This window comes from Megalobrama amblycephala, linkage group LG8 (genome assembly GCF_018812025.1).
Source record: "Megalobrama amblycephala isolate DHTTF-2021 linkage group LG8, ASM1881202v1, whole genome shotgun sequence".
Lineage (NCBI taxonomy): Eukaryota > Metazoa > Chordata > Actinopteri > Cypriniformes > Xenocyprididae > Megalobrama > Megalobrama amblycephala.
The window spans coordinates 12,948,437-12,970,951 of record NC_063051.1 but is presented as its reverse complement, the minus strand read 5'-3'; the positions used below and the strand labels follow the sequence as shown (position 1 = coordinate 12,970,951).

The window sequence follows — 22,515 nt, the reverse complement described above, 5'->3', positions numbered from 1 at the left end:
TAATAAATCATTTGAAGTATTATGCTTAGGCCCTATTTTTTACATTTGACATTACTGCAGTCAAATAATTACTACACTTAAATAATACTAAAAAGAACAAGTTCACAGTTGAAATATAAGAATCACTTTTTCCTTTTATTTGGTTTTTAAACTGTATACAAGATGAAACTGAGTTTCTCAAATAGAATGAACACAACTGATATATGACCCAGAGATTACAAAATGACAAAAGGTAGACATGACAAAAGATCACAGACAGCTGGAAAGGGCACATTAGGACTTTACACCAAAATCAAGTGTTTAGACAAGGGACAACAAATAAGAGAATAAAACAGACATCCCAACAAAATGTAGTGGTAGCTGCCCTGCTGAGGGCATATCGGGACTCTTCCTGTAGACTACTTTGTCAGCAACAACTTTTTCCTTTGAACTCCATTTTAAATGGAAAACACAATATAAAACAATACCACAACATCATGAACGTGATAAAAAGAAATACTCCTGATAATAGACTGACAATATTGTTCAAGGATGGACTATGAACAAAGGTTATGGTATTTAAGTCTACTTTATAATTTCCAAAGGCAACCTATTGAAAACATGTCAAGTTATACAGGATTGGCAACTATCAAATAAAATAGTAATTAAAGAGGAAAACAACCTCTGCTTGAACATTATTGCCAACTGAAATTGGGAAAAGGACTCTGACTATGCTACTTTACCGGTTTACTATCTGTTCTGGTCACATTTAAACAAAATGAATTTAGTAAGATGCTTCAGAGGATTCTGTGTAAGGTCAGTAAACATCAGGCACATAAATCAATTTTGAGATCTAAAACCATGCAGTTGTTGGAGTCTATTTCTGCCACATTTGTTTCATTACCAAGTCCCATCACCTGAAGTAAACTATTCATGATCCTGTAAATTGTCTGACAGTTTATCAAATTTATTCAAACCAAACCAATAAAATCAACAATCCATTACGACCTATTGAGGCAACATGCAAAACTTTAAAAAAAGACCGCACAGACATTATTGTTCTGTTGAAAGGGAAATATGGCCAGCTTCTCGTGAATCTATTTTAAAACATGTATGTTGGCAAAGTAGAGAGCCGGAATAAGACCAAAGTACAAAACAACGAGGACTGCTAAAGGAAAACCACAGGATGAAAAAGGCTCATGTTAACTGATGCCACCCCTACAGGTTGATTTGGAGTCTAAGAGGGCACAGTGATGTTTCTTGCAAGCAGCACCAATAAGGCAAGCTCCACGCTGCCTTGAGCCTGTTCCAGTGCCTCAGCAGCCTCAAGAGCAGAGAACCCTGACGCCTGGATCCTCTGAATGTGCTCTAGTGGAAAATGTCCCATTGAGGGCTGTGGTGCAAGTTGGTTGGATTCTTCGAGGAAAAGAGGATCCGTCGCAGTGGTTTGAGTTTGAGGAGATGGCCCTAGGCTGGAATTGGTTGATAAGCCAGCTGCAACAGAAAGGGGGTGCTGCTGAGACAGGTCAGCTGAGATGTCAATGCCTGAGATGATTTCATCCCCAATGTCCTGCTTTTGCTGACCCTCAGGGAGCTCAAGATCTCCTTGGGAAGAAGTCACCGGCCCAGAACTTTCCTCAATAGCAAGGGCACAATTTCCTTCAGCTGCATAAGGGTGCTGTATCGTTTGTTCCACTATGGGATCTACCAGAGTAGAAGGTTGGTTCTCTGTGTGCCTTGGATTGTTTGGTACGTCTGGAGTATCCCTCACTGATTGGGAAGTAAATTCAGCTTTGGCAACACTTCCCTCCTTGTCATTTGTTGTGGCAGTATTAGAGGACGTGTCAATAGTTGGGTTTAAAGTGACTTGGTTTCTTGCAGCATGATCCTGGCCCACCTCATCAACATCTTGTCTTGATGTTGTAGCATTAGGGTCAGACTGAGGAATCGATCCAGAAACTGTTGGCCAACTGCTGGACATCAGAAGTTTATGGAGCTCCTTAAGGGCTTGAGCCAAGGAGGGGATGTTATCTACCTCTGTCTGGTCTCTTTCACAGGGTATTACACTCTTTTCAGAGTCTGAATGCACAGAAGAAGTGGCTGGCTCAGCAGGACAGGGTTCAAGGTTCATATCTGGAACAGGCATGCATTGTGGTTGAGCCCCTGAAACATCTTCCATTACACTACCTTGGTCTCTCTGGAACTGATCAGGAAAGTCATGGCCAGTTTCTGGTTTTGCATTGGAAGAAACATCCATGTCCACTTCCTGATCCAGTGTTTGAGTCTGAGAGCATGGGTTGAAAAGAATAAAGGGAGATTCTGCTGCTACAGTCCCAGAGGAAGTGATATTCTTCCCCAAAACAGTGTCTATCGGACTGTCGGAATCTCCTGAAACGATGTCACCAGTCACTTCAATGTCCTCGGGCACAGTACTAGAGAATGGTTCCTGAGAGGGAAGAGTGCTCGGGATGGGAGAGTCTGCATCTGTCTGTAAGCAAGATGTTGAATCGGCCAGTCCTTGGGACTGAGATCTGAAGGTGTCATCAGAAGGATCTGGAGAGGGTTCACCAACTTTCAGTGGCTGAAGTGGAGACGATTCAATCGATGTGGAAATTTCAATTGGGGACGCTCCTTGGTTTATAGAGGCTGGGGCAGACTTGGAACGATCTAAGGTGAGACTGTGGGGATGACTTGAGGCTGAAGATGTTGAGGGTTGGTTGAGAGGTTTAAATGGCAGGGATTGTGGTGAGGTAGTTTTTCCATCTTCAATATCTGAGAGAGAAACAGTAACTGATGAACTTGAAAGTCTACATTAAAATAGATGATACAAAACCATGCAAATTCATCAAACACTGCAAACTAGGGCTGCACGGTATATCGCATGAGATTGTCACGCGCATTTCGTCAGTAAAGCCGGTTCCCTGATTACCGCTAAATCGCCATCACCTGCTTTCAAATGGAGCGGCATTTAATAGACAGAGCCGTAGATCACTGAAAAGCCACGCAATATCGCGTTCATTATCGAAGGCGATTCATCTGCGATATGAATGCGATATTGCGTGGCTTTTCAGTGATCTACGGCTCTGTCTATTAAATGCCGCTCCATTTGAAAGCAGGTGATGGCGATTTAGCGGTAATCAGGGAACCGGCTTTACTGACGAAATGCGCGTGACAATCTCATGCGATATATCGTGCAGCCCTACTGCAAACCATGCAAAATAGTTAGCATCATAGACAGACAAAGTTGAATTTATTTCAAGATATTACTCACAAAATGGAGGCCATTCCTGTGCGTATCAATGTATAGCTTGTGTTTAATATTTATTGGGTCAAATATTGTATTGGGCTAATGAAACATTCCCTTTGTGACTGTAGTACCTGGTAGGTAGAGCCCTCTCCAGCTGTCTGTCCATATGACATCAGTTCTGTCCTGCTCATTGTTAGGTCACACAAACGCCACACATTTCATGCAATAAGAGGCAAAAATTAGCAAAAACACATCCAGAGAAAAAGAGTGAAAAGACACATGCACCTATCAATCACATTAGCTACACGAGGTGGTGTTCAACTCACATCATTTAAGGGTAATCTGTATTAACATGAACTTCTTGACAAACTCATGAACTTTACAGCAACAAATTACAGTATTTACAAATATAAACATAGCAAATTTTAATGCCATCTAGAAAACCTCAAGGATTTAGTGAATGTTAAAGCTGAACTGGTGTATGCAAGCATACACTACCGTACAAAATACTAGAGTTAGTAAGATTTTTTGGTAACACTTTACAATAAAGTTCATTTGTTAAACATTAGTTAATATATTAACTATCACGAACTAACCATGAGCAATACATTTGTTACTGTATTTAATGTTTGTTAGATAATGAAAATACAGTTGTTCATGTTAGTTCACAGTGCATTAACTGTTAACAAGATTTTAATAATGTATTAGCAAATACTGAAATTAACATTAAAAAGATTAATAAATGCTGTATAAGTGCATTTCATTATTAGTTCATGTTAACTAATGTACCTTATTGTAAAGTGTTTCAGATTTTTTTTAAATGTTTTTGATAGCAGTCTCTTATGTATGCCAAGGCTGCATTTATTTGATGAAAAATACAGTAAAAATAGCAATATTGTGAAATGTAATCATTTAAAAAAAAACTAAAAACTTCCAGTCTCACATGATCCTTTAGAAATCATTGTGATATGCTAATTCGATGATCAAGAAACATTTTTATTATAATCATCAATATTAAAAACAGTTGTGCTGCTTAATATTTTTTGGAAATTGATACTTTCAGGATTCTTAGATGAATAGAAAGTTCAACAGATCAGTTAAAAAAAATATTTTCTAACAGTTCAAATGCCTTAACAGTCACTTTCGATTAATTGCCCTTGCTAAATCAAAAAAGTATTGATGTCATAAAAAAATTGTGCACCACCTTGTGAACTGGGTGAGTGGTTCTGTACTGCAACCAAGAAAAACAAACTATACAAAAATTGTTTACATTTTTACATCTTCTGATTCCCTGAACAAGGAAATCCCTTATAATTCTACAATGAACCACTAATGATTTTCATTTCTTGTGTTAAATTTTAATGCTGCCTTTACATGCTATCAGAATTATCGTAAATACGGGTTTCCTAGTTAAAAAATTGAACATAAACGCCCTCTCAAGTCATTTTTACCACTAGGAAGCTTGGCGATAATTTTGATACCCAAGTTCGGGCCATAAACTTTAAACATGGTGGAGGGGATAACGATTACTGCTGTGACTGGTTTTCTTTATTAGTTTTTCCCACAAAAGCTACATCGCCTTGTTTTGTCATTAGTGTAGTGCATATTTACATAAATTAATAATTATTTGATGCATACTGTATGTAAAAAACAAAAAAAACAAAACTCGTAATCACGACAAGATCGTAATCATGACTTGAGAAGTGGGAAATTTCCGATAGCACATGAAGACAGCATAAATCTAGCTTTTATTCCAAACCATTAGCCATGCAATCTCTTGGTCTACATATCATGCATCTCACCGCTGTCCTGTACAGATCTTTGTATTGCCTCTGCCAGTTCTCGATCTGCAATCTCCTCAGGCCGGGCATCCTCTCGTCCCTCTGGTCCATATGCCAGCCGGGCACACTCAGGCAGCTCTGCCTCAGGTAGGAAACGTGTCTCTGTACCCGTCGTCCCAATCAGAAGAACATTTTTCTTTAGGTCTATGGAGCACTGAAAGAGAGCAAATCAAGGTATAAGATAAGAATGACAGTGAGTAGAAGAGAACAGGTATTGCAAGAAACTTCTACTGTAATCTTCTCTAAAACAGAAACCTTTTGATCCATAAAATTAAATATAACATTAATATTATTGCTTACATAATACTAAAATAAAAAAAAAAATCTAACAAGCTATTTAGACCATATTTGTAAGACTACGGGAGATATAAAATATTTCCTGAGTACACAGACTGACAACAGCGTGCAGACAAAGTAACCTCACTTGCTAAACTACATATGTCAAAAGAATATGGGAAAAAGTCTGCATCCTCAAGTTAGTTTCATTTCATTAAAGCAACATTAATGGTAAGTTACTGGAAATATTCGATTTCCAGTATTCCATTACGGGAAATAGATCATTTTATTGGCTATGAACCAAAGTTCCCAGGCAGACCTGGTGTCTCTTCAGCATGTCAAGGCCTAGCAGCATATCCATGGGCTGATCTTCCAAAATGGAGAAAGAGCAAGGCAGGAAATCTCCTTCAATCTGCACCTGGGCTGGGTGTAAAATATATATTTAGTATATTATGATAAGATTTAAGAAAATGTGTTGGGAGGATATAATGAATATTAAAGGAGCAGGTCTAAATAAATGCCATACCCAAATGAACTCGGCCAATAATTTTCTGGGTGCCAACTCCTTTGGCAATGCCTGCCCAGCGTCTGTCCACTAGACGCATGATATTACATCGCTCTGCACATGCTTGGCTCATAATTGTCATCTGAGCTCCTAAAGGAGGATTATAAAACATTAGTATATAATATGAAGAAGCATCAAGAATTAAAAGGATTCTCAAACAAGTATATAAATGAAACGTATGACTGAAAATATGATGCTAAATTAAGTGAACAATATTTAAGTTGATGATGTTACTACCTGAGTCAACAAAAGCCTTTACTGGGTGTCCATTGACTTTGCAGTTGATGTATAGCATGACCACCTGGCCAAAACTCTCAGGTGCTTCTTCCATAGCAATGGTCATATTCTCTTCAATGTTGTGCTGTCTGGAAATGAAAAATAATGTCATGCATTCTATCTTTCTTTTTTTTATGATCTATGTGCCATAGACCATGCTTTTGCTGTGCATGTAATCTCACCCCTTATTTGTTACCTGATTTCTTCCTCAATCTTGGCCTGAGCTTCCAAGTCAAAGGGATCTGCAGTCAGCAGTTTGATTCTCTCCTGCTCTCTTCGCGCTCTGTCCTGCTGCTGCTCCAATAGCACCTTGGTGAAGCGCTCTGAAAAAGGGAATCAAAATGATTGTCACTCTGGGAAAAAAAACATTCAATTATCCACTTAGATGCATTTAGGCCCCATCATCTTTATTTACCAAGGTCTCCACTCAGCAGAGCCTCAGCAAGTGGAGGGTTTCGCTCTTTCAGCAACGAAAGCTCATGTGGATTTGCCAGCAACATGTCACGTAGCAAGGCGGGGTTGTCCAGTCCCTGAGGAGAAAGGGCTGAGCCTGATCCTGCTCCTGAGCCAGAGCCTGGAGTGGTGGCTTGGGGCGGCCGTGATTGGGCGACACTGGGGCGCTGAGCTTGGTGCTGTCTGTTTTGGCCTGAGGACGTCCCAGGAACAGCAATGGAACTGAAATCGATGCGAGGCAGACCTAAGACATTAAGATTCATTATGATTAATGCCATGATAAACTCACATTGCGCCATTGTAAAACGGATCTAGTTATGCTGGTTTACCTGGAACTGTGGGTTGCTGCCCTAATAACCTCTCTGCTTGTCTTAACACTACCACATCTCCATCCTTCAGCCCATAGTTCCCTAGGGCTCGGGTTGGATCTTGTAATGGCTGCTCTGCGTATGAGATCTGCAGAGCAAAGGTTGTAATATTTTATTCATTATGTGAAAACACAGCACAATCTTTTTTGTCAAAAACAAAAACTACAAAACAACTTTACATTTAAAAAAAATTCTTTAAAATACCAACTCATAGAGATAAATGTCTTCGTTTTAAATTAGTTTGTTTAATAAAATGATTGCTGTTTCAATTCATGCACCATTTAATAGGCATCAGGCACAGTTTCTCTTTCGATTTTAAAATCGAAAGATTTATCTGCGACCTCAACACACCCATGTCAAATAAAAACTCATTCGTGTTATGTGTTTTAACTGCGTGCAATTCAGTGTATTATGGTTTCCTGACAGGATTCATCTTTACCAAACTACGTTTCCTTGAAATAGTTTAGCTTTGGTAAATGCTCGTCATTAGGGCAAATATGACCTGTTAATCTTTCCAGATTTGGGGTTTCTTGAAGTGTTGACAGGCTCAGTATGCTATTAATAGACCTAGGACACTAATTTGTTTAGTCAGGTCGCTTAGCATAGTAGCTAACTAACTGTTGCAACACTTTTGGAAGATGTTTACCTGAATCTCCCCGGCTGGTATTCCTGATTCTAGTTCACAAAGAGCCAAAAAGTCCCTGAGTTCAAGCTCCGGGGACACTTCCAGGGCGAAAGTGGTTTCCGAGCGGTCTCTCGGTGCACAAAACACGGTGAGCAGCATTGCGCTCGGGGTCGAACCCGGTTACTGCTTCTCTCTTACAGTCAGAAACTGCCGTTATTCCGGAGTTTTGCTACAGGAAATGTGACCACGTGTGTCCCGTTAAAACGTTGAGTAAAATCTGGTTATGAAAAAGTTAAGCATATGGAGAAACATCTGAACAAGCAACACACAATTCGCTAATAAAGAATTCGTTCACTTCCTTTCCACTGCTCTCTAGCCACTGCCGTAAACCGACTACGTGTGTCGTAGCTTACTGAGACAGGAAGTCAGAAACAACATACAACATCAAAACAATGCATTTTGATGTGGTAAATTAACTAAATGAATGAATGAATGAATTAAATTATTTATTTAATTCAATTTGCCGAATCAAATAAATTTATAACATTAATTAAAGTGAATAACTGAATGTACGTAACAAGTAAAAAAATAAACAAAAGGCATTTTAAGTTAAATTAAATTGTTTTTAGTTAACGTGGTAAATGTCACAAATGTGCTTATTTGACTGATAAATTTATCCATTTTTTATAGCTTTAAGAAGTTTTTTATAACTCTTAAAAGTTTTAGAAATCCGAACATTTTCTGTTTATTTTTTTTACACAGTAAAACTAGTTTTTCCAATGTGTCCTCAGACCATAGCCTCAGACCAGTGTACATGCATGCATATTTATTTCGATTTTTTGTTTATTACGAGATCCTATTAAGCAACTGTACTAAAAACACAAAGTACAAATGTATTAATATTACTACAAATTCAATTCAATGAATGAGGCATGATTGACTGTTGTGTTGTTCTAGTCGGGACACCCAACCCCCGTACTGTAGAGGGCGCTACGACACAACGTAATTCATCATCATATAGATGGTAGTTATTAATTATTTTTAATTAATATTAGATAATTAAATGAACACTGTTGTAATAAATATGAAGAATGACTGTCAAGTATAAAGTTTAAGGGTACTTTAAGGGTAAAACTGTAACATTGACATACTGCTGTATTGCCCTCACAAAATACAGTGGGTTCCTAGGATTCAAAATTTAATTTAAACCTGTAAATAAAAAAGTTTAGGATTTTTAAGTTTTTAAAAACAAAGAAACTAATTTCTAGATTAATAACCATCATGTGGTCATGACACTGACCACGTGAGCCTCTGTGAAAAAGTTTTTTGTTTCTCTTACAGTCTATGGTAAAAGGTCAATTTTTCAACAAATCTTTTCACTAAAATGATTATACTGACAATATAATTTGATTTTTTTTGTTGTTCTTGTTCATAAATATTACTATAAAGGTGAGATACAAAAAACTAAATCTGACTGTAAATATAAATCACAATCCAAATCGGTTTATTCACCAACAAATGTTTATTGGACCCTGTTCAGTTTCTCATCCTAAAACAGAGTCATGTACGGAATTTGATCATGTGGTCTCTTAATAAGTGCATCTTATAAAAACACCTTAAATGCAACAATATACACACTAAAATACACAAACAGATGACACTCTCAGAGCTAAGATAGCTATGTTTCTGTACCAGATATACACATTTTCTAATTAAAACACAATATATGCATTTAACACTTACAAAGCACACATTCAACAAGTTCTGGTCAATCCTTTGTGCAAACAATACACACACACTTGGAACAGACATAGATCACTGCAGAAATGTACAACATAATCCATGACTGTAGCATGCACACATTGATTTAAACAATACTTGTCTATAATCTCTGACCTATTTTGTTTTTGTACACTTCTTTAAATTGCTCTTTTCCCAAACTGAACTAACAGCACACTCCCCGACTTCAACTGTCAACTTTGTACTAACCCAGTTATTTTTAGACATCCTAACTTTGCAAGGACAAGTTAAAAATTGCATTGAGATTGGGGCACCCTAAAATGCAACAAGACTGCAATCTCACTGATGCACTATGAGGAGGTTTGAAATGTATATTAGGTTATAAAGGGCTTCATTAGAAGCTCACTGACAGCCTGTCTTGTCTTATAAGGTAAGAGTTCAGATTTGGGAGAGCGCTCATGGTTGGTTTGGTTAGAGCAATAAACTAGCTCAATACTATGATCAAATGAACAGAACAGTTTTTTTTCTTTTTGACCACATTATAAATATGTCACTTTTGTAAAAGATGCTCCATTCTTGGATTAATGAATGAGAAGCCAGCGAAAGCGCTCTGGTCCATGGAATCGATCAGGCCTTTCTCGCAGTGTGAGAGACGGGGTTTCTCACTCAAAAACTCCCGGTCGAAGTTACTGCAGTCATTTGGAGCTTTCTGCAATTAGATAAAACCAGAAAAAAATTAGCAAACACAGAAAGACACACACAATAAAGAAGAGAAACAGATGTGAGAGGAAAAAAACATACCACTTTTGGTTTAAAGGGAGGGTCAACTTCTTTCCTTTCTAGAGCAGGCCAGTTGACAGTCTTGAAAAATTGGTGGCCTCGAATATTACCCACAATCCCTAAACGCTGTGAAGGGTTGCGCTCAAACAGCTGTGTTCAGGCGTAACACACACACACACACAAAAAAAGTTGTAATTGCAGAAATTCGATTTGTGTTGTCATTAATTAAATATACGTGCATGTGTACCCTTTCTAGCATGTCTCTAGTATCCACTGTGATCCAGCGGGGATAATGAGGTGTGTCCATTCGGATCGATTCAAACAGCTCGTCCTCGTCGTCACCATGGAATGGAGATTGACCAATCAACATCTCGTAAATGAGCACGCCAAACGACCACCAGTCTACTGAGAATGAGTACTGCTGACCCAGGAGAATCTGTGATTTCCCACACACAAACACATCAAATCAGAACCAGGCCATTGTTGGTCTGAGAGTGAACCAACATCAAAGCGCATTTTATACCTCAGGAGCGATATAATCTGGAGTTCCACAGAAGGTTGTGGCCCGATTGTCCCCAAACACGTTCTCCTTACACATTCCAAAGTCAGCTATTTTTATGTGACCGTCTCCATCTAACATCACATTATCCAGCTTGAGATCCCTGACAAAAGGAGAGAGCAATAGTGAAAATTATCCTGAAAACTGTCTTGTGAATTGTTTCAGAGGTAAAAATGGGGAAGTAATGTATAATTAATACATCAACACAATGGTGTGATTTTGTCTGTACCTGTAAATAATGCCTTTGGAATGGAGAAACTGCAGGCCACACACTATTTCAGCTGCATAGAACCTGGCAAGAAACGTTCAATACAAGACAAGTTCAATACAATATTTCTGGTGCTCTCATATATATATTATATATATATATATATATATATATATATTATATATATATATATATTTATTTATTTATTTATTTATTTATTTATTAGGGGTGTGATGAGACACTTAGCTCACAAGATGAGACACAAGATTGGGTTCACGAGACTAAATGTTTTTTTTACACAGTATTTTAAAGAAATCCTCAATGACAAAATTCATGACTGGAAAAATAGTCTGCAGGTGCATTTTGAAATGTTTTAACTAATCATCTTGTAATGAATGTCATTTCAGTTCTACTTTCTGAGTATGAATGATCAAATGCATTGAAAGACAACAATATACAAGCACTGTAAAGTTTTGCCAAACTCAACTGACTGCCTTCTCTCCTGTATATTTCACATGAGTCTCTTCAGACCTTATTGTACATGAATTATGAGCTTCCAGAACTTCTGATTGAGGCTGTGTGTGACCTCCTAATTGAACTCATTTCCACAAATTGAACATAGAAATAAAAACACTATAAATAACAAAAATAAATAAAAAAAAATTTCTTAGTCTTATTAAATGTAATCAAAGTATTCTCTCAATATTCAAAGTGCAAACAGAGACCAGAGCCAAGAGGTGGTTACAACTAAACAGCCCAGCCTAAGATAGGTTTGATATTGGGAGACAGGCTATTGTATACAGCTCAGGGAGCTCGCGTTTTACTTTCACTTTACTTTTCGAATTCGCGATCACACGTACTCTAGAGACCGGTGGTGCTGAGCGCACATTCTGCAAGATAATACATTTATCAGATGCTTAGGCTCTGTAGTGCAACGAATCTTCCACCATGGTCTTGTCAGTCATCTCATGATTAGTGAACTGTGATTCCTGCTGCGCTGTGTGCGACTCTGCAGCTCATGCTGGATGAGCAGAGCAGACATTTACAATAGTTTACAACTGAAGCGACTGTTATCCAACTGATTTAAATGGTTTTTATTTCTATTAAAAAAAAGCAAAACAACAGTGGAGGCGGTGCCGAGGTAAGCACAGTAATGTAAATGTAGTGTTGCCATTTTCTATGCCAATTTCACCCTCACGCTCCGTCATGGTGATATCGCGAGACAGCTTTTCACACAAGGAATCTCATCAAATTTTTATATCGCGAGATCTCGTCACACCCTTAATGTATGTATGGAACATGCTCAGTAAATCAAGAGCTCACCAATATTTTTATATTATAAAAAAAATATTGTTATTTTGTATGCATATATGCATGACATACGTGGCTCTGTACAGATCAAAACGCCCCTTTTCCTGTATGTGAAACATCAGATCTCCTCCATTCAGATACTCCATCACAAAGAATAAATGCTCCTGTTAGAGATAAACAAATTAAAGTAAACTATTTATAGCAAACAATGAATAAATATTCATGACATTTACATTTACTTTTTGTTTGGTACTGTCACATTAAGATTTAGACACCCTGCAGACCAAGAGGTGCTGTGGTTAAGTTCATAAATCGGGATTGGGTGACGACATTTTATGTGCCCTTATTTTAATGAGAAAATTTGATTTAAAATGAAAATTAATTTTATTGAAAACTTTTGGAATGTGGAAAACATCAATGATGACAATGTACTAAATGTGACAGGCATAATTGCATATATTTCAAGTGTTTGTGTAACTACTTTGTGGTTGTTTTTGTGTAAATGTATGTTTAGTGTACCTTGGTCTGAAAAGTGGAGTAGAGGTGTGTAAGAAACGGATTGTCCCAGGCTAGAGCCAGCACTCGTTTTTCTACCATGGTGCACTCCACATCATCATCCATCAACACAACATCTTTCTTCAGTGCCTTCACCGCAAACCATTCACCAGCGCCCTTGAGCTCGGCCAAAAGCACCTGACAACAGAAAGATGATGAACGTGTTTATGTGTGAGACCTTGAGCATGACTGTATCTAGCAGCTACTTAAAACTTACAAAAGGCTAAAAGGCTAAGTCAGGGAGCTTCCAACATATTCCTGTGACCCACCACCATGATCACGTGACATTACCAATGCAAAACGCATTACCACCTTCATGTCTTCTACCCTGTACATGTATGTGTGTGGGAAAGGGAGGTTGTATGTTACCTTGCCAAAGCTTCCCTTGCCCAGGACTTTATGGAAAATGAAATGCTCAGCAGTGACACGTGTTTGGTGGGTGATTCGAGAGGGGGGGCGAGGACTCAAACCCTCCCATAGACGACCATAAGGAGCCCCATCTGCAACATAGCTTTTCTGATAAATTGAAATCATCATTTTTATTGTTAGAATTACCACCATTTAAATCACGCAATCTCACCATTAACATCAGTTCCTGGACTTTTGTTAAAATCCTGGTAAACAGCAACATCCTGCGTGTTGCTCTGCGAGTTGCTCTCAGGTCGCTTGGTGGATTTCTATGACAACACAAATATACACAAACTTTATTTCAATACTTTAATGCTGTTATGTTTATATTTAGGGCCTCATAACTTGGGCCTGTGCAAACATTAATATATACACTTGAGACTTGAGTAAGAGCCTCTGCCAGTAGTTTCTGGTTGATGCCACACAAATTGGCCACTTTAGTCTGGCACTTGTGATGGACATTCATGGAACAGTCTGAAAAAGAAGAGACAATTGCAAACATATAATCAGAGTCCAACCATTAAGTATAGCCAAAATAACAAAAATAAAATGGCTTTTTTCCAAGTAAATATAGCTAGCCAGTTTACAAAGTTACTGACCAGTGAGATGGTAACTATTTTTAAGCATTTCTAAATATTAAAATGGTTTAAACTACAAATGTAAAACACCAAAATAAGGTGTTAGTTAAATAAACCAAAAAGGGAATTAATGATATTCATTTTCATAGTTTTCAAGAGTTATATATAAGCCTCCTCTCGCGCTGATTGGGTAGATTATCTGAACGTGCTCCTCCCGAACTTTGTTAATAAAACATAATTTGCAGTAAATTAGCAGGTTTGGCAAACTTTTGGGCCCTTATAATAAATATACTGTTCACATAGGATACTCACCCTCGCATTTGAGGCCTTGTTTGACAAGACCCCACAGCAGACTGCCGCAATGGTCACAAAAGGTGGGACTCATGTAGTTGTAGGTCTTAAAGCGATGTGGCATGTCAATCTTAAAACGCTCCTTCTGAAACTGTAGGCACACACACTTTAAATAACCCTGTCATGATAAAATAAAAAATAAATGAAAAACGCAATACAGCACATACCATGGTGTCTCGACTATTGGTTGCAGTGCCCGTGCACCTTCCAATAATTTTATCAATACACTTCTTGTGGATGGCTGCATTGCATTCTGGAAAACATTTTTAATTTTTTTTTTTTAGGAGAGCTCGGGAACTAAGACAGGTTTTCAGAGGCTCTGTGTTCACAGTGTTGCTTTATTCTGGTACATTCATACTAAAACATGTCTGTGGACATATGTGGGCAAGTATGTAAGATAATGGGGGAAAAAAACAGCAAAATATACTCACGTCTACACTTGTAACCTTGCTTGTTGAGACCCCTGGGAAGTAAAAGACAAAATTATATGTATGTCTGAGTTTTAAACTTCTGATGTTATATAACTGAACATTTTGGACTGACCAAACAAAATCTCTGCAGACAGAGCAGAAAGTGGGCTGTCTGAAGAAGGTGGCGATGAACTCATGGTTTTTGATGAAGTGAATCTTAGCCTGTTTAATAGCTCCACGACGACGATTGAGAGTCGGTGCCTCCTCTTCTGTTACTACTGAATGATGAAACTCTGAGAGTGAAAGAGAAAAAACAAAACAGGATGGAAGCAGAATCAAGCTGATGGAACGAAATTTTTTGACAGTAAATTCATGAGATCTTATTTCTTGAAAGCAATTAATTATAAATGAAATATATTTAATCATTTAATGCTTTTCTTTTAATTCAACTTTTACAATGCCTGAATTTTGTTCCATTCCATTACGTTTTGTCAAGCTATTTTTGAACAAGCATACATCACAAATGTCCCTTGAGAAACTTCCCACTGGGGTCAGGCGAATCCACCACCAGACTAATTATAATGTAAAGCCGTACAAGGCTGATTAGTCAACTAGTTGTTCAATCAACCCACAGACAAAATTACACTGAAAATACACTACTGTTTCAAAAGTATTCAGCAAGTATTCATTAAACTGATCAAAAAGTGGAAGACTTTTACATTGTTAAAATATTTGTATTTAAAATAATTGTTGTTCTTTTAACTTGTTATTTCAAAGAATCCTGAAAATGATTTTCACAAAAATAATAAACAGTTCAACTGTGAAAATAAATGTTACGCAAGAAACTAATCAGCATATTAGAATGATTTCTGAAGAATCATGTGACACTGAAGACTGGAATAACAGCTGCTGAAAATTCAGCTTTGCTATTACAGGGAAAAAAACATTTAAAAAAATATATATAAAAACAGAAAATAGTTATTTTAAATTATAATAATATTTCACAAGATTACAGTTTTTACTTTAATAAAAAAATAAAAAATAAAAAAAAACACATGGTCAGCATAAGAGACTTTCTTTCAAAAATATTTTAAAAATATATTAAATGACCCCAAACTTTTAAACAGTAGTGCACATAATTTTGCACATCCCATTATTACAAACAAATGGAAAATATGCAGGGGAACATTTTGAATTTTAAAAACAATAAAACACAAAAAAGAGGAGCAATGGACAGACTGTTTGAAGAAGACAGTGTAATGCAGGGAAGAGCTGTTGTGACACGTTCAGCAGAGACATTCCTGTGCACAGAACTTTAAAGGGAGTCCAAATGGATTCAAACACACCCATACACACGTGATAAAATAAGCATGACCCCTCCCACAGCTAACGGCAAAAGGTTCAAGCAGGGCTTTAAATGAAAAAAAATGTACATTGAGAAGGAGCTCAAGGGTGGCACTAAGGTAAAACATCCGTGTCCCATTACTGACACACTAACACAGGGTGGATGTACTAAACAGCTTGAGCACAATATGCATAACTCCCTTTAACTAGCCATTTTTCATGAAAATGTCATTTCTATAAGAGCAGCAAGTGAGAGTATGTCTTACCTGCATCTAAATCCTCCAAAAAGAACTGTACAGACATCATAACTTTCCCTGAAGGCTGCAAATCAACCTGAAAATGAAGCGAGACTTTATAACATCACCTGTGAAAATGTAAACATTGGCACTACATGACAATAAATAGACACAACCACATACCCAAAATTCAGCACGTCCGTTTGCCTTCTTGCATCTTTCAGCCAAAACGGACACACCCACAGTAACTTCTGCTAAAGGTTCCTCTGCGGTTCTCATGAGTAGTATTTGTATGACACGTCCCTCATAAATATGTGCATCAAAACTGGATCGCCAAGCGGGATACATGGTGGGCTTCTTCTGGATCAGTGTTTTTCCTCGCTCTTAAATGGAAAAGGGGATATTTTGTGATCAGGCATAATCCATTGGAGAATGGTTGGAATTAAATACTAGAATACTTCACATATGGTATACTACAAAATATTTTAAAAAGAATTATGTGAAGGAGTATGCAAAAGGCAGCAATAAACATTTCAGTTCATACTGTAGTATGACCTCATTACGTTGCATGTTAAATTCAAAGAGTAGCGGTTGGGATTTTTAATAAAAATGAACTTTTGCCGTTTTGAAACAATAATCAGCCAGAAAAATGTTATTAAAAACTGCAAGTGATAACACTTTCAGTCACATGGAAATGAAGGTCAAGTCAGGGTTCATTGTATTGTGGGAAACAATATTTTGTGCACTTCTAAACTACTCATTTGGCAAAATGAAATAGCTAATTCAGGTTATGCAGATGGAGGATTTGCATGTTGTTCCATGTACACACAGTATATTGCAAAAACAGAACAAGAAGCATGGCAGTATGCCATTCCAAACATAGCAACGCACTTGAAACCCCCATTACACACACATGCACACATTTACTCACCAGTGCTGAGAGCTTCCTTCATTTTGACGGCACAGAATGGTGCCTCAGTCATTGGCGAGAATGTGCCAAGATCATAGGCATTAAAAGTAATTCTCAGGAAAGGGGCCATGGCAACCCCTCAGGCACAGCCTAAAAAAGACACAGACAACCAAAATTCTTATGACTTTACTAATGTGTATGTTCAGTAAGAAAGCAATACATCAGCATTACTGTATATAGGAACAAGGAAATCAAAACAAAAATATTACTTCATTAGTATCAATTTATTTTAGAACAACTAATATCATTATGTCGTAATTATATTTAGTCAAAAACAAAAGGCCATACATTGTTTATGCTAGCACATGTGCCTGCAGAGGAAATTTAGTCTCATTAATAGGGATCTTGGTGTTAATTTCTGTCTGTTCTGTCATTAATTATAATTGTAGCTCTATTGTTCTCTTAGTAGTTTCATAATACTTTATGTTACTTACGTTTTGAATTCAATTAGCATCAAAAATAGTCATCCACCCTCTTTCTGACCTTTAGCAATAAGCGGGCAATTTTTTCTGCTGCGCCTTTAAGGCTTCTACTGTATGTAAACGCCCTCTTTAGATGTAAATGAGGTTGAGTGCTTTGCAGTATTTTCTCAAGAGCAGTGAATTTGCTACAGCTCTGTTGGTCTCTTTTTGGTTCAGAAAACAATCCATGCTGAAATGATCAGACTGACATGATGATAGTGACCATGAAAAAAAAAACTTGAACTGCAGTTTCAAACACTGGGATTCTTTAGAAGGATATGCAGAGTGACGGGTGCTTCACACAACAAAAACCATCACAGTTTAACTCTTCTCATTAGTATTTCCAGAGTTTAGGAGAAAAAGTATCTACTTCCTTCTTATTACCTCACTGTGAATGGGTGGACCAAGTTTCTAAGTACATCTGAAGGTGTTAGAATATTAGAAGGTGTTTTAGGAATAAAGATGAAGTTTTAAAGGGTTAGTTCACCCAAAATGAAAATTCTGTCATTAATTACTCACCCTCATGTCGTTCCACACCCATAAGACCTTCGTTCATCTTCGGAACACAAATTAAGATGTTTTTGATCAAATCCGATGGCTCAGTGAGGCCTCCATTGCCAGCAAGACGATAACACTTTCAGATGCCCAGAAAACTACTGAAGACATATTTAAAACATGTGACTACAGTGTTTCGACCTTAATGTTATGAAACGACGAGAATACTTTGTGTGCCAAAAAAACAAAATAATGACTTTATTCAACAATATCTACTGATGGGCGATTCCAAAACACCGCTTCATGAAGCTTTGAAGCTTTACGAAACTTTTGTTTGGAATCAGTGGTTCGGAGCGTGTATCAAACTGCCAAAGTCACGTGATTTCAGTAAATGAGGCTTCGTTACGTCATAAGTGTTTCAAGATTTCAATGGTTCACCACTCGGGCAGTTTCATACAAGCTCCGAACCACTGATTCGAATGAAAGATTCGCAAAAAATTATTTTTGTCGCTTCATAACATTAGCTTAGAACCACTGTAGTCACATGACTGTTTTAAATATGTTTTTAGTAGCTTTCTGGGCATTTGAAAGTGTTAATTATCTTGCTGGCAATGGAGGCCTCACTGAGCCATCATATTTTATCAAAAACATCTTAATTTGTGCTCCGAAGATGAACGAAGGTGTTATGGGTGTGGAACGACATAATTCATTAATGACAGTAATTAATGACAGAATGTTCATTTTTGGGTGAATTAATCCTTTAAGTATATCAAGTTTATTCTCTGAGAATCTGTATACTATGTGTATCAAAGTCCATTTCAAAAGATTTCAATTTCATGTGATTTGACACATTCAGTGTATTTATCTGTGTGTAAAACTGGTTAACTTAAATATCATTGGTCAAACAAATAGCTACTAACAAGTTTGTGAGATCTGTATTTGCCTTTATGTGATTTGTTCAAAGCGCTTTAAATCCAACTCCCATCAATACGATTCGATTAAATAAAAATATTTAATTGCAATTTGCTAAGGCTTCCTGGTTTAATTCTCATGCAACAGGACCATGTAGAGAAATGGCTTCTGGTAATCTGTAACATTGGTCATCCCTTCAATCCCCAATTGTCTCTACATTATCTCGCTTTATTATAATGCATCAAAACATTTGGAATATGACCCAGATGAGGTTTATAGGTCATGATAATAACTGACCCTAAAATTGATAGGTCTTGTATAATGTCAGGACTCCACCCACTTCGGTCAAAAGCCAATGACATGAGTCAGGCTGTGACTGCAACATAGAAGCTTCATAACAAACTTGCCGGTTGTGTTCAGTGGACTTCAGACCGTATTACTACTGCAGAGTGTGTAAGAATAAGAAAGACAAGGAGAGAGAAATTTGAACAGTCAACACACCCATACACACACACACACACACACACACACACACACACACACACACAAACATTTCTGCTGTAGCTCAATTATGAAGTGCACTTGTTGAAACATGTCAGTAACCAGCACAGAAATGTTCAAACAAGTTGCAGAATCTCAATCTAAAAACCTAAATCTGTGCTTGTGTGTGTGCTAGCGAAATCAGTTGTGTTGAAGACCGTGTCAATAACAAGCTTGCAGCACAGTACAAAATCGATTCTGAAATAATCCATGACACGTCAGAGTCTCTTTTAGAAAGATTCACACACACACACACACACACACACACACACACACACACACACACACACATATTAAATCCTCTCTATGCCTGACTCTTCAGCTAAAAAAGACTAGAAGAGCCCGAGCAACAAGTCTGTGCCATTGTGTGAAAAAGAGAGTGATATAGAAAAGGAGAGAGATAGTGAGGGTGGGATGATGGGTAGGCAGATGTGGTTAACAGGCTCCATGTGCTTTTCTGAAAATACTTTACACATAATGGCATTTAAATAAGTATTAGGAGGGTGTTTGTACTCTTAAACCTTATGATAAGCCATAACAGGAGCTGAAACATTTATAAGGGTGTCAGAAGTGTGTGTTTGCGTGTGCATGGATTTGTTAGGTATGCATCACTAGTACAATTACAACAAAACACTAATCCTATAATAAGTATTGAACTTAAAGGGATAGTCCACCCATAAAATGAAAATCCTATCATCATTTACTCACCTTCATGTCGATCCAATCCAAACATATATGACGTTTTTTCTGCAGACGTTATGTTCCACAGGAAAAAAAAAGTCATAACAGTTTGGAATGACATGAGGGTGACTAAATGATGACAGAATTTTCATTTTTAAGTTTTTAGTTTGACTATTCCTTTAAACACCCTCAAGTTGATCCAAACCTGTTGCTCTGCTGAACACAAAGGAAGATATTTTGAAGAATGTCAGTAAACAAACAGCTGATGGGGCAGCATTGACTTCCAATGTATTATTTTTTCCCATACTATAAGAAGTCAATTGTGCCCCACAACTTTTTGATTTCAAACATTCTTCAAAATATCTTCTTTTGTGTTCAGCAGAGCAAATACATTTATACTGGTTTGGAACAACATAAGGGTGAGTAAATGATCACAGAATTTTCATTTTTGGTTGAACTATCCCTTTACGAGTGGCCTCATTGACTTGAGCCAGTAAGCAACCACCGACAAACCACCCAGGACACCCTAGTACCCATACTGCAATCAGAAGACCAACCGCAGTGCAGAAATCTTGTTGCACATAAAACATAACGAAATCTCTTCACAGTCAATCTTTCACAGCCCATCTGATGAAATTATCATTATATTACCAAACTCACTGTAACTAGTTGCTTTAAAGTGCATTAAATACACAATCTAAGAATGTACTTCACATAATCTTGCTGATAGTTAGTTTCCTATAAGGCATTTCTGGGGTCTTTCTGTTCATTTAGTTAACATTGATGTCCACAGGAGCAGCAGGTTTCATCACTTATGTCCACAGTCATAGACACACACACACACACCATCTAATGTACGGGACAGGAAGGAACTATCGACACCCATGAACAGAATGAAAGAGTGGTATGGTGTAAACTGTTCAACCACAGCAGGATGTGTGTCTCCACTGCAAACAGTTATCACTTCAACCACATGCTAGAGTAGTGATGGATAGTTAATATTAAAAGGAAACATGACAGAGTTGAAATCAACAAATCACCAACAACAACTAAAAACAGTAGATAGTTGCTTTAAAATGTAACATAACCATTTCAACCATGCCAACATACACACACACTTAGTCATCTCAACTAGAACCACGCTCCATCTGTTTTGTATATTAGATCAATAATCATTGATATTTTGTAGAGGAGCGTGTCAGTGGTATTTTAGACCCCTCAATGTCATCAATTGAGGCTCTTTATGGACTATGAACAAGGGAAATGTAAAATATATATATATATATATATATATTTTTTTTTTTTTTTTTTTTTTTTTTTTTTTTTTTCTAACAATTTTGTAACAAACCATCTAATGCCTGTAGCCAACATCACAGGCGCGTGCAGCATTTTTGGATGTCAACAGTACGGAACTCGCCTATAATGTATAGCTAAAATGCTCTCTAGGTAGGTCACTAGGTTGACACACAACCTTTATTGCCTTTTCAACTACTTAAGAGTTGATGTATAGCAAGACAAAGTGCGGAAAAGAACGATTCTGTCAAGGTCCAGTAGACAGCAGCGTACATGACAGTTATCTGAAACTGCGGTTTGCACAGCGACCTTTTCATATCAGTCTAATAGTCTACATATATGTTAAAGGATTTTTGAGTCATAAAGCCATATAAAACATTGAGCAGAGGGATTGAGGTCTGGTGTATCTATAAAACACACAGACTGTCTCTGCTCTGCGCGCGGCGCTCGAATCAGTTCAGTGCATCAATCGGAAAAACAGCGGAAAAAAATGAGTCAAACACTCTAAAACGCAAATGTACCAAAGTTCTGACACGACCAAGCAATATTCGATTAAAAAACCCAAGAAGTGATGTGTAACTTCTTACCTTTCCTCCGGAAGAAACGGACTTTTCTCTGAAGCGCCTGCTTTCTTCGGTGATTGAGTCGTTTGAGGAAGTACAAATCGCTCGTGGAGTTCTGAGTAAAAGTAGGGCGGAGTGACGTCGCACAGGTGCTCTCTTTCTGCGCGCGATCCCTCTTCTGTCTCACGCGCGCGCTCTCAGATGCCTGTATAAGCCACTGCACTGAACAGAGAGCACAGGTGCGCTTCTAGAGTCTGTAACAGTACGGCCAGTGTGTAAGTGAGTGACCTCTTTGCAAAAGCACTGGCGGTGTACCTCTAGATGCACCACTATTGATGGTGTGCATATGGCAAGCCATTTAATCATTTAATCTTTATTTCATTTATTTACTTTCTAGCAGGGTCTCCAAAACCATCATAGACATTGAAGGGGACAATATTTGATATTCTTGATGCTGTTCTTCTGTTCTTAAATTATGCACCACTCTCAG

The 22,515-nt window shown here is 37.6% G+C and overlaps 2 protein-coding genes across 3 annotated transcripts; both read right to left on the bottom strand.

Moving 5' to 3' along the window:
* Positions 1-114: 114 nt before the first annotated feature.
* Positions 115-8,059, bottom strand: ddi2 (DNA-damage inducible protein 2). 2 transcript variants are annotated; one of them, XM_048199401.1, is made up of 10 exons: positions 7,652-8,057; positions 6,967-7,093; positions 6,600-6,881; positions 6,381-6,507; positions 6,146-6,273; positions 5,870-5,998; positions 5,663-5,766; positions 5,029-5,221; positions 3,358-3,409; positions 2,655-2,751 (listed from the first exon to the last, which is right to left on the bottom strand). In XM_048199401.1, exons 1-9 carry the CDS (start codon positions 7,787-7,789, stop codon positions 3,399-3,401), a joined length of 1,239 nt encoding a protein of 412 aa, XP_048055358.1. In that variant the 5' UTR covers positions 7,790-8,057; the 3' UTR covers positions 2,655-2,751; positions 3,358-3,398. The 2 variants fall into 2 exon arrangements, with proteins under 2 accessions (XP_048055357.1, XP_048055358.1); XM_048199400.1 differs by lacking the exon at positions 3,358-3,409 and having other exon boundaries at positions 115-2,751; positions 7,652-8,059.
* Positions 8,060-9,133: 1,074 nt separating this feature from the next.
* prkcda (protein kinase C, delta a) lies at positions 9,134-22,296 on the bottom strand. Its single transcript, XM_048199407.1, has 18 exons — positions 22,050-22,296; positions 17,042-17,170; positions 16,294-16,493; positions 16,141-16,207; positions 14,664-14,823; positions 14,552-14,583; positions 14,288-14,373; positions 14,082-14,211; positions 13,565-13,665; positions 13,364-13,460; positions 13,153-13,283; positions 12,748-12,921; positions 12,301-12,392; positions 10,939-11,001; positions 10,674-10,812; positions 10,398-10,586; positions 10,172-10,300; positions 9,134-10,079 (listed from the first exon to the last, which is right to left on the bottom strand). Exons 2-18 carry the CDS (start codon positions 17,148-17,150, stop codon positions 9,921-9,923), a joined length of 2,058 nt encoding a protein of 685 aa, XP_048055364.1. The 5' UTR covers positions 17,151-17,170; positions 22,050-22,296; the 3' UTR covers positions 9,134-9,920.
* Between the last annotated feature and the right edge of the window lie 219 nt (positions 22,297-22,515).

Excerpts from the sequence above, each read along its gene's own strand:
- prkcda (XM_048199407.1), bottom strand. The coding sequence starts at position 17,150 with ATGGCCCCTTTCCTGAGAATTACTTTTAATGCCTATGATCTTGGCACA. Across the intron at positions 16,208-16,293 it reads ACGGACGTGCTGAATTTTGG|GTTGATTTGCAGCCTTCAGG; the intron begins GTATGTGGTTGT and ends CTTCATTTTCAG. Across the intron at positions 13,461-13,564 it reads CTCTTACTCAAGTCTCAAGT|AAATCCACCAAGCGACCTGA; the intron begins GTATATATTAAT and ends GTGTTGTCATAG.
- ddi2 (XM_048199400.1), bottom strand. The coding sequence starts at position 7,789 with ATGCTGCTCACCGTGTTTTGTGCACCGAGAGACCGCTCGGAAACCACT. Across the intron at positions 5,999-6,145 it reads AAAGGCTTTTGTTGACTCAG|GAGCTCAGATGACAATTATG; the intron begins GTAGTAACATCA and ends ATCCTCCTTTAG. Across the intron at positions 5,767-5,869 it reads TATTGGCCGAGTTCATTTGG|CCCAGGTGCAGATTGAAGGA; the intron begins GTATGGCATTTA and ends TTTTACACCCAG.